Consider the following 15980-nt stretch of genomic DNA (forward strand, 5'->3'; position numbering starts at 1 on the left):
GGACTGGGGTTATGGACGGTTCGGCATCATCATGTGGGTGCTGGGAACTGCAGCCAGGGTCCTCTGCAAGAACAGCAAGTGTTCTTAACCACTGAACCATCTCTCCAGCTCGGGGAAAGTTTTGCCACTTGTCATAATCTCTGCAACTAAGGTAGATGACCAAGCCAGCTAAGTCAGTCAACAGGGTCTCAAGGGAGGGAGTGAGGACTGAAAAGAAAAAGACAGTTAGACAACATTATAACATGACTCCAGCCAGTACTGAGGCTGAAGCACCTTTAATTTTTCCTAGTCTGCTTTTATATCTTTTATATTCTAGGTATATCCAAAAAACCATGGTCAGTTCTTAGATCAAAGACAAAGTAATCAAGCAGGGCAGTAAATAAAGCCCCATGGTCACTGTTTCTAATATTCTTACCTGAGCCTTCTTCCTTGTCTGAGCCCAGTAACAGATGCCAAATTCCTAGAAGCTCTCTGTAAAACCAAAAGCTCTCTGTAGGTAGAGATGTATGAGTTGAATGGTTGGAGAGGTGGCTCAGTGGTTAAGAGCACTTGCTGCTCTTCCAGAAGCCTGGGGTTCGATTCCCAGCACCCACATGGCAGCTCACGGGTGTCTGTAATTCCATTCTGAGTGAGGGGTGGGTGTGGGGTTGGAATCTTCCGCCCTCTTCTGGCCTCCTCAGGTACTATATACACGTAGTGCATATACATATGGACAAAACACACATACTCATATATTTTTTTCTAAAGTCTTAATTTAAAAAATTAGTACACACACACACATATGCTTTCTGTGTTAAATAAGTTATTAGTGTTTGTGTGTGCAGATGTGTGGGAATGTGCATGTGGTGGCCAGATGTTTTTAGGCTCTGTCCACCTTTTATTTGAGACTGGAAGTGACATTGTGTTTGGCTGCATGAGGAGTTTGGTCAAGAGGACAGCATTGAGTAGACCCAACCACCGGACACTCAGGGACAGTAAGGCTTGCTCCCAAGTGGAGTGTGTGAACCTGGATCTGTTGTTTCTGAACAAGCTGTTCCAAACCAGGTATCTTGAATCAGACACCAGGTGCTGTCCTGTTTGCACGGGGACCCCGGAGTACCTTCAAGGGTGGTTCTGGCTCAAGGTATCCCACGAAGCTGCAGTTATAGGTGAGAGGGACTGTGTGCTTGGAGTCCAGATAGATACCCAGGGGCCCCTTGGGGTAGTAAATGTCTCTGCCTTTTGTAGCTGGCTCCTGAGAGGATCCCTGGGTCCTTTCCAAGCAGTGGTCCTCAGCCTATAAATCACAACCCCCAAGAGCCCATTGGAAAACACAGATATTTACATGCTTTACATGTTAAGATTCGTAACAGTAGCAAACTTACAGTTATGAGGCAGCAACAAAAATAATTTTATGACTGAGTGGGTCACCGCAACGTGAGGAACTGTATTAAAAGTCTGCAGCATTAGCAAGGTCGAGAACCACACTGATTTGGGGGCTGACGATCCATGAGAAGGAAACCCAGGCTTCTGCCTCATCCCAGAACTGCGGACAGGGTGTAATAGCACAGCTGACAGAGGTGAGGGTCCTGGAGGAGAACAGCCCTCTCATGGCCAGAGAAGCAGAGGGGCTCTCAGCAGTGCGCTGTTTGTACCCTGTTGAGACCCACACTAGTCCCTGTTCGGGTGCCAAAAATGTTGGGGCCTAGGCTGGCCCACTTTGGGCGGCCCGAGCAAAATGTTGTGGCCCTCTCCACTCCGTGCTTGGTGGCCACTGTATCCCAGCCCAAGCTGCTGCTCGGGTCCGCGGGTCGGGGTTCAGCAAGAGAGAGAGTGAGGACAGAAGAATGGAGGGAGACCAGACAGAGTGTGATTCAATCCCGTTTATTCTTCAGTCTCTCTTCTTCTCTCCAAGTCCCAAGTCCTAAATTCCTAGTCCCTAGTGCCTCCAAGTTCAAAGTTACTTCTTCCAAGTTCTCTTCCTGTGGTGGATAGCCCTAGCCTCTTGTTGTCATGGTGATTCCACTCCTTGGAGGGGCTGCGAAGGAGGAGTGAATCTTGTGAACCTTCTGTCCAATCAAATTTGTTAAATAAAGGCTAGAGCCAGTGATTGGGTAGTAGAAGAGGAGTGGGAGGAGCCAGAGGCAGGAAAAGAGGTTTAGAAGGAAAAGAGCTGTTGGAGAGGGGGGCGGTTGGTGGAAGGAGAGAGGATGAAGAAGACCTTGACCTAGGAAACTGCAAGTTGTTAAGAGCTCTCATAGCTGGGGAATAGTGTAGTTTAATGGTAAATCTGCCCTATCTAGGCATGCAGCATTCATTTGATATTTATTGACTTGTGTCTTTTCTTCTATGGACTCCCTATGGGCAAGAGATTTACCGCAACATCTTCCAAGTGCCTGCTTCTCTGTCTTCTCTCTGCTGTATCTGATTCTCTCATCCATAGTCTGATTCTCTACAGTCTGCCTCTGCCTTTTATATGTCTCACTTCTAAGCCATGCCTTTTGGTCACACCTTTAATCATGCCCTTAGGTCTTGCCTCTAAATCTGATCTCTACGCTTCTAAGTCACTCTCTTAAATTACACACCTTTAATCTCACACACCTTTAATCTCACACACCCAAGGTATCTAAACCAAGATTATCAGAGTGTGCTCAGCTGTTGTAGGCTATTGTAATCCAAGTCTCATGTCAGGGTATATGGCTCAAGATGGCTGCAAAGCTGATAGCCGCTTTCTGCTAAAAGTTAGCCCCCCAACAGGGCTCTGGGATACTCTCCTTAGAGACAGGTACACAACTGAATGGCTGGCCAGTGCATGGACAGGGAGGGTTACAGACACTAGTGTGATCTCCAACAGGGGATTCAGTGTTCTGCTGTCAGGGACAGGGACAGAGCTGGAGAGGAGGAGCAGGTGACGAGGAAAGCCATCAACAGCACCTTGCCACAGAGCACACCTCCCTTTAAGTTCCCTTTCTCCTCAGCTTGAAGACAAATTGCATTATTCAAAGCTCCTCTGGCTCACAGATGCAGGACCCTGGGCTGGGCTGGGGACTCCGGAGGATAATTTCTTTCCCTCGTTATTCATAAATATCTTTTTTCTTTTCTTTTCTTTTCTTTTCTTTTCTTTTCTTTTCTTTTCTTTCTTTTCTTTTCTTTTCTTTTTTTTTTTTGTTTTGTTTTTCGAGACAGGGTTTCTCTGTGTAGCCCTGGCTGTCCTAGAACTCACTCTGTAGACCAGGCTGGCCTCGAACTCAGAAATCTGCCTGCCTCTGCCTCCCAAGTGCTGGGATTAAAGATGTGCATCACCACTGCTGCCGGGCCGTAAATATCTTCCTTTATTCTTTAACGTGCATTGTGTGGTGTTTGATTCCTTTTAACCCCCTCCCCCACCAAAATCTGAATCCACATAGCAAGTTTTGACCCATGGGGTCCTGCCCTAGAATCTGTCCCTGGCCTTGATCATGCCTGCAGTGGGAGTATGTGGGGGGCTGCCTGCCTTCCACTTGGACATCTGTATTACTTCTTCTGCCTGGAAAAGGTGTCTATTTAGTACCCAGTTCTCATGCGGGCTCCCGAGGGCTCAGCTCACAGTACCCTGATCCAGCATTCCTGGCTCCTGCTGTTCCCAAGTAAGATGCTGAGTCCCTTTCCTGGCTGTCCCCTGTGGACACAATCTCAGGGAACTGGGCTCTGAATCTATGGTGACTGTGCTGACTCCTGGTATGGAGTCAGAGCTAAGGTCAAAAGTCTGTTCTCTCAGCTACCCAGACAGTCTATACCCATATGCATGGGACTAGGAGGTTGGTCTGTCTGGAGATACAATTCCACTGTTTTAAAGTGGAGGTGAAGAACTGTGTCTGCTCAGGGGAAAGCAGAGCCGGAAAGAAACCCCACATCTGTGTTCCTGCTTGCGCACAACACCAGCTGTGGTCGCAGCTCTTGACTCCCAGACTCCGGCCAGGTCCCCCTGCCATAGCTGCTGGTCCCCACAGCCTTGCCACCTCTCTCTATAATGTCTGACAGCCTGTGGCCTGAAGTCTCACACTGGTCTCCACCTCCCCCAAGCTGATGGCATCGATGGGACGGCCCACCTTATGTCTGTCCTATCTCTGTTTTGAGAGTTCAGAATGTGCCTGATTTCACAGGTGCAGAGCCAGAGGAAGTACTTTTTTTTTTTTTTTTTTAGATGAGGCTTTGACTTTAGAGTTGATGCTGGACCTTGGGGTTCAGGATATGTTCTACATCTGGGGACACGGATTTTCAGGGACTACGGGATATAATGTTATAGACTGAATGTTTGTGTGAACATAGTTGCAAACTAGTCCCGAATGTAGGTGAGACTTTTGGAGGCAGCTAGCTGATGAGGGCGGGGTCCCGGGGGTGGTGTTAGTGCCCTATTAGAGACCACAGGGTGTTTGCTCTTATGTCCCCTGCTCTCTTCTACGGGGGTGTCCAGAGACCATAACTCCCTGGAACCCAAGAGAGGCCTCTCCAGAGACTGATGCTGAAGGATCTAGCCTCAGACTAAGGGTATGAGCAGTATACCTAGTGTCCAAGTCCCTGGTGAGTGGTACTTTGTATAGCTATTCCAACCGAGTTGAAGATACCGGAAAGCCAATGTGTAAGCCAATGATTGCTTAGTGTTCAGGAAACTGGCCAGACAAGATTGAAGTGTCCTATGGTAGGATAAGCCAGATACCCATGGGGCTACAGAGGTATCAAAGGACTCAGTCTCTGTGAACACAACCCGGTTCCTTAGTTGTCTGTCCCCTCCTGTCCCGTGGCTATCCTGCTGTTTGGCCATGCTCCTTGCACTGTCCAGAAAGTTCAGCTCTCTCCCTTGTTGCTCTGCATGTGTGAATCATGCCTGTATGCACCTGGAATTGGCCAAGGTGTTCTCTTGGAAAAGTGGGCTCTCCTGAGGCGGGTGTAGGCTTGGGTGGTGCTCCCGGGGAAAGCAGGTGAGCAGGTGGAGTCTGCTCTTTCAGACTCAGGCTAGGTAGGTCTGGTAGAGACAGCACCTGCTTGTGCCTGCTGTCTTGGTAATCTGTGCATTTCCACTGGGGCAGAGCAGTGACCTGGGACTCTCTGACCTCAGTGAAAGACTGGAACAAGAGACAGCAGGGGCTAGGACAAGTCAGTCTTGGTAAATTAGCATCTCTTAAGCTGTGGGTCTTGACCCCTTCAGGGATCAAATGACCTCTTCACAAGGGTTGCCTAAGACTATCAGAAAACACAGATTTATGTTACGATTCATAATAGTGGCAAAATTACAATTATGAAGTAGCAACAAAAATAATCTTAGGGTTGGGGTCACCACAACATAAAGAACTATATTAAAAAGGTCCCAGCGTTAGGAAGGGTAGCCATTATGGTAAGCTCACTCAGACCCACTGTCCTGCCTCTGGGCCTTTCCCTCTCCCTCTCTCTTTAGGAAAAGGGCTGGGCAGCATGTTCTGTGCAGTAGCCAGAAAAAATGCTGCTTGGTGCTTGCATGCCTACATTGTCAGCTCTGTTGGTGACTAGCAAGAGGTCATAGGAGCACAAGTGTCTGCCTATATGTTATGCATAGACCCACACCCATGTTTTATGAAATGTGTGTGTAACTACACATTTGGCTGCAGTGTGCCAGGACACCAAATGACCTCTGAAAGAGCTTAGGTTGACTTCTGTTTCCTTCTCAGTGTGAGATGGAGCGTCGACAATGGGGCCATTATTGTATAATAAGAAAAATAAGATTATATTTAAAAGCCCGTGTCTGTCTAAGTGATGCAATATATTTGCTGAGAATGACAGCTGGGGAACTGTCACAGATCACTGGGAAAGCTTCCTGGCTGACAGTGGGCCTCCAATCCATCAGCAGGGATGAGATGCAAGCAGTTTGTGGGCTGTCATCTTCGTTTTAACAAATTGCATGGATCACACAGGCCCTCGTTGTCAACCAGCAACATGGGCATGGGTCATGGTTACGGTTTCACAGCTCTGCCTAAGAAAAGAACACTCACTGGAATTGCAGTGTGACCAGTGTCATGGGTTTGTGGGTGATCGGCATTCCTAGGTGTGATGAGATGCAGTCAACTCAGGGTCCCCATTCTCACTGACCTACCTTCCCAGGTCTCCCCACTTATGGCTGGTGAAACCTGCTGTTTTCAAGTTGCTGATTTGATTCCTGATGCTGCATGTATAAGGATGGCAGTTGCCACCGTCTCTCCCTCCTACCTCTATCCTAAATGGCTTCTTTGTATCTCTTTGCTGTGGTTATGGTTTTTAACCACTATACATCCCTAAATTCTTAAGCTGAAGTTGTGAACCCATAGACCTGTGGATGTGACCACACTAGACGCATTTATAGGGATGATGGGGTTAACACTGGCTTATTGCCATGGCCCTGATCCACTGTGACTAGTATATTAGATCTTTTGTGGTTGTTGCTGTTTTTTTTTTAAATTACTGTAACAAACAACTGGATACATGCAGCCAAAAAGGTTTATCTTGGCTACAGTTTAGAATATAGTCTGTGATGTCACAGAGCTATGTCGGCAGGAACACAAGGTCATTCACCTTGGCAGTCAGGAAGCAGAATGTGATGAATGCTGGGGTTGCTCTCATTCTCTCTCTCTCTCTCTCTCTCTCTCTCTCTCTCTCTCTCTCTCTCTCTCTCCTCTCTCTCTGTTTTTCAAGACAGGGTTTCTCTATATGGCCCTGGCTGTCCTAAAACCCCCTCTGTAGAGCAGGCTGACCTTGAATTCAGAGATCCTCCTGCCTCTGCCTCCGGAGTGCTGGGATTAAAGGTGCACCCCACATCTACCTGGCCACTTTCTGTTTTTTTTTTAATGCAGTACAGGACCCCAGACTATGGAATAGTGCTTCCCACAGTAAGAGTGGGTCTCCTACCCTCACAGACAGGCCCAGAGATTTGTCTGTCAGGGTGGGTGATCCATCAAGGTTACAATGAATGTTAACCATCACAGTAAAGAAGTTTTTGTTGCTGTTGTTTTAAAGAGTAGAGAAAACATAGGAAAAGTAGCTTGTACCCACAAATAAATTCTTTCTTCTATCTAGAAGAAAACAATGAGCCAGCTGAAGGATGGTACCACGGAAGAGTATCCACCCTCCCTGGACCTTCTAGGGATCCCTCCCAGAAGAACACTACACACTCACCCTCCGCCCTGGGGCACTGGCTGCCAGGGACACATATACCCAGAGTTCTGAGAAAGTCGCAGTGAAAACCTTGTCAGGCAATACCCAGCAGGGGCCCAGTGCCCAGTTCCAGCGGAGGTCAGCTGCAGCCCCTTCCTGCTCTTGGCTAAGTCCTTCTGGAAGCTCCCACCAAGTGGTTCCAGCTCTCTATTCTTCCCTCTGGTAGCCAAGACAACCTTTCTCTTCCATCCTCTTTCCGTGCAGATGTCTGGTCGCTCAACCCGATCTCAACGACCCTAAGCCAACGTGGGGATACTTGGACCTGGCCGGAAGCTCCCCCAGCCCAGGCATCTTCTCCTCCTTGCAGACCCGCTGACCCTGGAGTGAGGGCATGGGCGCATGGGCGCATGGGCTTGCAGGATGGAGGTCTCTGGCAAGAGCGCTCCCCGGCCCCAGGCCTCTCTTCGCCGGGGTGACTCAGGCAACCGTAGCCCTTTGTTGGGGTGCAGGCCGGGGCCGCCGCCCGCGGTGCCGCTAATTACAGCCTGCCGGAGCCTTTGAAGTGCTGCGCCCGCGCCCTAATTGCGCTTCCCGCCAGCTGCGCCGCCCTCCGCGGCCGCCTGCCGGGGAAAGCACCGCGAGCCGCCAGGCGCTTTTATGGGGCTCACAGTAATGCGGGTTAATCTGCAAAGAATTTTAAGAACATGCTTCGTGCAGCGGACTTTGCTGGAGGGAACTCAGGGGGCCTCGCAAGCCGGAAATGAACGTGGGACCCAGGGCAGGGTGGCCTCTGGCACTGGTCCTGCCTTGCCATCTGTCCTCCCTACTTCAGATGTGTGGACGGGGGAAACTCTGTTTATCCAGCCCCCAAAGTGGCGACTTTAGTGTCAGCTAAGCAGTTAGGCTCCTACGGATGTGTCACCTTTCAGGGACACAGGCACATTTGAGTCTAAGTGCTATGCTAAAGCCAGTGACTGGGTGCATCGGGAACTGGAGCTGCTCTCTCCGGGCTGCCTTTGGATGCTGTCCCAGAAAAGAGTCCCAGCCTTTGAGCCATGGTGGCTCCAGCAGGCAGCCAACTTCTAGAAATTACTCCCGGAGTTGGGACAGGGGCATTTCTCCTGGCAAGACAGAGAGAGGAACCTTCCTTCAGATAACAACACATCTGCTTCCCAAAGTACCCCCACGCTGGAAGCCGTCCAATGATCACAGGAAACTCCTGCCTGCTTCTTAGCACCACTTCCCCGAGCCTTGGGAAGGGTTGCCTGGATAGGATTGTTTATACTGAAGAACCTCACAGCCATTGGTGAGGTGCCATAGCGCTAAATGTGGCAACAGAAGCAAGAACCTAATTGCCAGTCACCCTTACTTAGAGAGCAGAAGGACACCCCCCCCCCAAAAAAAAAAAATCAGGCCTTGTTTACTGTCACCATCTGCCCAGAGAGACTCCAGAATTGCTGCTTTCTTTTTAAGAGGCAGAGTTGGGATTTAAGAAAGAGTTTTATGTAGATGTAAGTGTGGCTGTTGAGAGGGATGGGGTGGGGGTGGGCATGAATAGACACCCTGAATCTCGTGCATGCTTTCCAGGAGTTACTCAGAGTACAGTTCTAGGCTTCAATTAACCACTGTAGGAAAGTCCTCTTCCCCTAGTACCACCGCAAAGCTCCAGCTCAGAAGAAAATCAGAGAGTCTGCTTGGCCTCCTCTCCCAGGGCCACACCTCTCTCCGCATCCTTTGAAGGTGTGCCTTAGATCAGAGCTAAGGAGCACCCTTCCTGCAAGCTGTGATCCTCAGGGCTCTCTAGGGACGAAGAGCTGACAGGTGTGTGTGTCGTGTGCAGATGCAGACACATGCACATACATGGACGGGTGCTCCTCTAGACAGGAGAGGTGTTTATTTTAGGAATTGACTCATGTGACTGACGGGGGGGGGGGGGGGGGGGGGGGGGAAGTGGCAAGTCCAGACTGCTGCTGGAGACCAGGTGTGGGGGGGGGGTGGAGGGGTTAGGGGGAAGAGTTGGTGGTACAGCCGGAGTCTGGAAGCCAGCTTCTGGAAGAAGTCCCTCTTTTTGGGGGAGCTCGAATTTTGCCTTGGGATCTTTAGTAGATTGGATGAGGTCCGCCCGCATAGCTAACAAATCCCTTCACTGCATTATCTGGGCAGCCTGGACCAAGTCTGAATGCTATGTCAACACCACCTAATGTGAAACTCACCATCACGATAGCAAGCTTCAGAACACATCCTTTTTCTTGATCTACAAGCCTCTTCCCAAGGCTCTTTCTCACGGGCTCTTAGTAACAGGATCCTGGATCCTGGAAGCTGGGATGTCACTCCCGAGTATGGAGCTTTCCCTCTCTTCTGCTGGAGTCGGGACAATATTGTGTGGTACCTCCCCTTCTGATCCAGTGATGAAGAGACAAGAGATGAAGATGAGTTTAGGGTAGGAAATTGGGGGGGGGGGTGCATTCTTGTGTTCAGGGACCACTACAGTCTCATTTTACACGTGGTTCACTGTTGAACCTCTAGGGCCTCACCGTGGGTGAGTGTATGCACCCTGTTGGACTATTTCATGGTGATGTCAAATGTCTCCCAACTTCCCAAACCGCAGCCCTTGTATAGGCTTTTTTTTTTCTTCCCATTTAAAAATGTCAACTTTCACAATTGTGCAAGTCAGCTTGTGGGGAAGCTGACCAAGGTACATAAAGTAAGAGATACAAGTGACCACCTAGGGTTTCTACACTTCATTCTGCTCACAGAATATTTTTTAAAGTTGTTTAATATATGATTTCTCATTCGACCTTTTGGAAGTCCTTTATTGTAAAGATAACCCTTCTGTCTGGTGACAAACAGCCGCAAGGATGATCACTCTGGACCTCCAGGCTGGGTGAATTCTATTTCTTCTTGAGACATCAGTTTCCTTCTGTATTTCCTAGGTAACGTTTTTATTATATCTGCAGTGTCTGGTGGCCCCTGATGCATCAGAAAATCTGGGGACATGGTTCCTTTCGAATGTTGTGAAATTACAGAGGAGTGAGAGGGTATCACAGCAGATCCCAAAGCTTCTGAGGCACTGAGTTTAGCATTGTCTCTTCTGTTAGGGAACCTTGTTGATGAAGCAGTGGCTTCACTACCCGAACGACCCTGATGGCAGAAGCCATCTTTCCCTTGTATAGGTTTTTGTGGTCATGTTGTGAGGTGGGAATCTGCATGTTGGTGTCTGGTATATGAAGCACAGACAAGTGACAGGGACATCAGATGCCTTGGGAGGGAGAGCTGATTGGCCAGGGGAGCTTCATTGAGAAAAAGGACTGGGAGAGCAATGGGTTCCAAGGAAAGCGGATTTGCAGCATATAACAACCAAAAACACATACGCACCTAACAACAGGTCATTAAAACACATACGGCCGGAGTTCCAAGGAGAAATGAAACTGAAGTCTGCACTCAACAGACAGCAGTAGAATAGAGAGACTGCTGTGTAGGTAGTACTGGTAACAGCATGTACTCTGTGGAGGGGGGGGGAGCAAGACTGAGCTTATACACTCAAAATATGCATCAATGTATTAGTCAAAACCCAGAAAGAAAAAGCTACATAACAGCAAAGTGTCAAGTCTAGGGAGAAAACGTAAGCGTTCTGTAAAACCTCGTTTCCATAAGACATCTTAATAGACATTTAGGGAGAAACTTGGATAGTAAGAAAACACAATAAATTAGATGATCTTCTGACAAACTCTAAGTAGCATGACCAGAAAACAAGAATGTAAAATATTAAATATGTGCAAGAGTATAATTTCACATGCAAAGCACACATATGCACACACACAAATATGCACAAACACACACACACCATACATGCCACACATACATACACACACACACACACAGACACAGACACCACATACACACACACAAAGAAATTATGTTTACAACAATGATAACATTATCCCTGAATGAGTTCACTTATTGGCAAACTATCTGGCCACATGCTCCCAAAATCCTCCTGTCTCCATGTCCCCAGGGCTGGGACCTCATGCGTGCAGACACATGTTGATACTAAGGACCTGAATGCAGAGCTTCATGCTTACACAGCAAGATATTATCTGCTGGGCCACCTCCCCAGCCCGATTCCTGTAATACTTTGCTACTTTGCTTACTATTTAATGTTGGTTTGGAAGGGTTGGGTTTTTATTTTATTTTATTTTATTTTATTTTATTTTATTTTCGAGACAGGGTTTCTCTGTGTTGCCCTGGCTGTCCTGGAACTCACTCTGTAGACCAGGCTGGCCTTGAACTCAGAAATCCGCCTGCCTCTGCCTCCCAAGTGCTGGGATTAAAGGCGTGTGCCACCACTGCCCGGCCAGGTTTGGAAGTTTTAAATAAGATTTTTTTTTTTAATTTTATTTTTATTTTGTGACGGAGTCTGGCCATGCTGTGCTAAAACTCCTGGTCTCAAGTGATCCTCCTGCCTCAGTTTCCCAAGTAGCTGTACTACAGGTACGTGCTATTACACCCAGCTATGGGGACAATGGTTTTTAAAGTTTGTATGAGGAAGAATATAAGTGAGAGCTGTCAATATTTGTCTTTATCTTTTGAGACAGGGTCTCACTGTATTTGAGGCTAGCAACTCATTCTGTAGTACATGCTAGTCTTGAATTTAGAATTCTCCTGCCTTATCTTTCTGCATGCTGGGATTACAGACATGCACCATCACATCTGGCTGTGGATACATCTATGTGTATGTGTATGCACACACACACACACACACACACACACACACACACACTCACACACAGTGTGTACCCTGTGGGTACATTTTTGGAAAGGAGAGCTAGTGCGTATATATTTTGTCAAGCGGTGCCAACATGATGCTGGCAGAGGAAACGGGCCTCCTAGAACGGACAGCGGTAGAGCACACGGGAGGATAACACAGTGTACGCGATGTTTGGTTAAAGATGGGGAGTGGTACAGAGTGCTCCACAACATCTGGATTACAGGAGTGCTTCATTACATTTATGGGGTGCCGGGATTGAACTAGGGGGCTAGGCAATCACTCGATCAATCGAGCTATATCTTCACCTCTTGGGAGGTTTTCTTTTCCTCCGGATTGGGCTGGGTTGTTCCTGCCTGTGAGATCTATTAACAGGCAGGGGGCTCAGGTGTGGGTGAACTGTGTGAGGTTCAAGCCAATCACAGACACCCCTGACATAGACCCCGCCCCCTCCCATGTTGCTCTTGGCCGACATCTGTGAATCTTTCCTGCATGTAACATAGGAGAAGCGATTTCTGTTGCAAAATCAACTTGGGGAAAAAAAGAAGTTGGGGAAGAAACGTGAACATTTTTCTTTCTTACCAGTGTCTCCAACTGCACACAGACGCTTGGTCTCTCCCGTCACTGAGGGCTCTGGAGCTGGTAGGCCTGAGACCTGCTGCTTCATCCAGGTCACGTCTGTGATCACTCGATTTCCAGATGTGGAAGGGAGCATAATTTTAATTCCTTAAATCAGGCTGTTATCAAAAAAAAAAAAAAAAAAAAAAAAAAAAAGACACTGTCTCATTTAAGGAGTGGAGTCAGAGGGCAGCTGGCTGCACGGCGGAGCTCACCAGACCTGCAACCCTGTGACCCTGCTCAGGTGCCGGCTGCCCATCCTGCGGAAGTCACCTCTGTACCCCACCCAGGGTGTGCCTCTGGTGGCTACCACTGCTACCTGCAGCTGGGCTGGGAGGGGCCCTAGTCCAGGACGAAGTGTTCCTCAGATAGGAAAGAGACCACATGACATTACCCCTCCCCTTCAGACCAGGCTGCCCCCCTCACCCACCCTGCCTCCCACCCTCAGATCAGGGTTCTCCCTTCACCCACCCTGCCTCCTGCCCTTAGACTAGGCTGCTCCCCCATCCCCCGCACTCCCAGGCTGCTCCTCTCCCCCACCCCCCCCCTCAGATCAGGCTGCTGCTCACATCTTTCCTTTGATGGTTAGGGTCACAATGAACTGGGCTCCATATAAACTCACACAGAAGCTCTGATCCACAAGGGGTAGGGATCTCAGGCAACCCCACCACTGCAATATATGTCCTGTGTCCCACCAGGAAGGATCGGCATTGAGCCCCATAGTGAAGGAACTTACCCCAAGAGTTCCCCTGGGCCAGGTAGAGGGTAGCCATGTGTAGCAAGTGCCTCTTCATGGCTTTCTATAGATACCCTAGTCGACACAAGCCCACACACCTCCTCACTGGGACATAAGGGCACATCAGGGTCTCCAGGGAGAAGGGAAGGCCAGAATACACGTCCCCTGTTACACAGAGACCCTTCAGCGCTCTGCAGATCACCCCTTCTTCCTCCTCTGTCCCTGCGCTGCCCACTCCCATTTCTCTCTCCCCTCCCCCATCTCATCCTTCCAGGTCTCTAACTATTCTTGTCTATTCCCTCTCTTATGGTCTCTTGTCTCCCTGTCTCTCTAATCACAGGGTCTTGAGCTCCCAAACACCCACTGAGCCCCACACTGCCAGGCCTTTTCCCCTACTTCTTTCTTTTCCATCCGTCTTTGTCCTCTCCCCACCTCTGTTTTGTGGTACCCACCCTCTTGCCAATACCCCCCCCCCAACGTGGCCTTTCCCTCCCTCCCCCCACAAAGGTTTGCCATTTGCAAACAAACAGGCCCTGCCTGAGTTCTGAGCTGGGACATTCTGGGGGGAAAACCATGTGTCTTAGGGGCTTGTGAAAGGGGGTCCTGCTGAGCCAGAAGCATCCCTCAGGGAGCAAAGCACCCTCCACATGGCCACTCGGAAGCCTTCTCTCTGGAGCAGCTCTCTGTAAGGATGGCTCCCCCCACAGGGGAATTCCTGAAGCCAACAGTTGACAAAACCACACACCCTCCGAGGGCTGGGCACCAGATAAAAAGCCCTCCTCAAAGCCGGCCCTCCTGGGGACGGTGTGGGACCCGGCAGGGCAGGAGACTTGCCACTGTCACCACCTCCTCTAAGACTGATCCTGATCTCAGCACAGAACAGAGGACCTGACCTTCTGCAGGACCTAAGGCTGACCCCTACTGAATGTTGGGACTTCTGGGGACACTCGTCCCAGCTGAGAGCAAGGGATCTGTCTGGGAACCCCTTCGAGAGCACAAAGTGGACCAGCAGAGCAGCTGTCCCTATCACTAGCTGCAGGTCTGCCAAGGTCACCTGCACCGAGTCCTACACAGCAGCACGCCGCTGTCATCTGCTCCCAGGAAAAACTGGTTTTCTAAGTTTTTCTGGTTTGTTCTCAGTGCTCCGCTCAAGGGATCTATTTCTGTCTCTCCTTCAGGAGGGTGAGCTTTGCCAATGACTAATCCCAGTCCTGAAGATTGATACCGTTGTCACCTGCACACGGGACCCAAGCCCAGCAGGGAAGCAGAGAGATAAGCCCTTGCCTGCAGCTGAAGCTCCAGCCTGCCAGGGCCGCCCGCTACCGCAGAAGAGCTAAGGGCTGTCATCGCTGCCAGGACCACCTCTGTCCTCCTGCAGATACAAACATGGGCTCATCACAGTGACCACCTGGGGTCCAGACTGCCCCTCGAAGAGAATTAGGAGTGGCTGCCTCTCTGCAGGCGTGTGGAGCCCCTGGATGGATCTTGGGACCCGAGCCCCTCATGTCTGTGCTGCTGACGTTGTGTGTGGCACTCTTGCTTCTGGGTACCCCCAGCTGTGGCGCCCAGCCCTGGGAGCCCTGCACAGGTATGGTGACCACATGGGGACATGGGTAGGGCATCTTTTGTGGAGTTGGAAGGAAATGGGGTTCGACATGCCACTTCCTGACACCAGGTCACTTGTGTGTGGTAAGATGCTGGCCTCCTAGTAACCTGGACAGTTATGAGAGACAGGAGAGATGCAATAGAGGGGGCTTCACAGGCAGTCACAATAAAAGGTTTCTGTAAGCAGTTAGAGGTGGGGGGAGGTTCAAGTTTCAAAGAGTTAACAGCAGCCATCGAGGCTTCACAAGTACTTACCTGCTTGGCTGCTGGGGAAGGCCAAGCACCTGCTTCAGGAATGAAGTCCCCGGCCCTCAGGCTCCTGGCATAGAGATGAGCTCTCCAACCTGCACTTAGCAAAGCTCTGGGCCGCCACGGGCCTGGCTCTGTCCCCAGTTGAAGGAGAAAACACAGGCCCAGCCCCAGACACACCCACAACCCACACCTGGGTTCAGCCTGGAGCTCCCCAAGGTGGGCCGACTGCAGGCCTCCTTCTCTTAGAGAAGCCACTGGGAACACCAGTGACAATGACATCCTGCCTGTCCTAGGGTTCTCTGCAAGAGATTATAATGATCAAGTCACAATGAATGGGATAAAGACACAGGACAGTTGGATCTGGTAGCCGGACCGTGGGGGATTGCAGGTTCCTGGCGGGGAAACCCAGGGACAAGAGACGCCGGTGTTTACAGGTGGCTGTGTTCTCATGTGCATACCTTCTTCTGGGTTGCTATGAAGTGTGAGGCTCCTTCACACACTTCCTGTTGCTCTCTGTGACGTGGCAGGGGGTGACCCTGCAATGGAGGTTTGGAACACTGACTTGTGTGAACTGGTGCACTGCAGTTTATAACCTAACTACCTAGAAGCGCTACTGGCTGTAAGTTCCGGCAACCACTAGGTCATGGGCTGTGGGTGAGAAGGCCCTGGGGCCTGATATGGTGCCACCTGTGAGGTAGAAGAGAAGCCCCTGCCCCTCCTCCCGTGTTCTCCAGCCACACCTGTAGTGATGGCTTTGAATGTGGAACTTCTAAGTCACTTGTCACCACACAAATCCCCTGGCTCCAATTGATGGCATCTGGGTGTCCCCCCTTTCTCCTCCTATGCATGGCCACCTTGCGTGTGAGGTAAGCATATAAATAAGCCCCA

The 15980-nt window shown here is 49.9% G+C and overlaps 1 protein-coding gene and 1 pseudogene across 1 annotated transcript in view; one reads left to right on the top strand and one right to left on the bottom strand.

The window, feature by feature from the left end:
* Positions 1–9978: 9978 nt before the first annotated feature.
* LOC117724252 (alpha-ketoglutarate dehydrogenase component 4 pseudogene) lies at positions 9979–10325 on the bottom strand (annotated as a pseudogene).
* A 4413-nt stretch (positions 10326–14738) lies between these two features.
* Tspear (thrombospondin type laminin G domain and EAR repeats) overlaps positions 14739–15980 on the top strand; it is a 149991-nt gene continuing 148749 nt past the window's right edge. The window contains exon 1 of the mRNA XM_034523791.2: positions 14739–14823. Coding sequence (XP_034379682.1) covers positions 14739–14823 — 85 coding nt within the window. The remainder of the gene's footprint in view (positions 14824–15980) is intronic.

Source organism: Arvicanthis niloticus, chromosome 20 (genome assembly GCF_011762505.2).
Source record: "Arvicanthis niloticus isolate mArvNil1 chromosome 20, mArvNil1.pat.X, whole genome shotgun sequence".
Lineage (NCBI taxonomy): Eukaryota > Metazoa > Chordata > Mammalia > Rodentia > Muridae > Arvicanthis > Arvicanthis niloticus.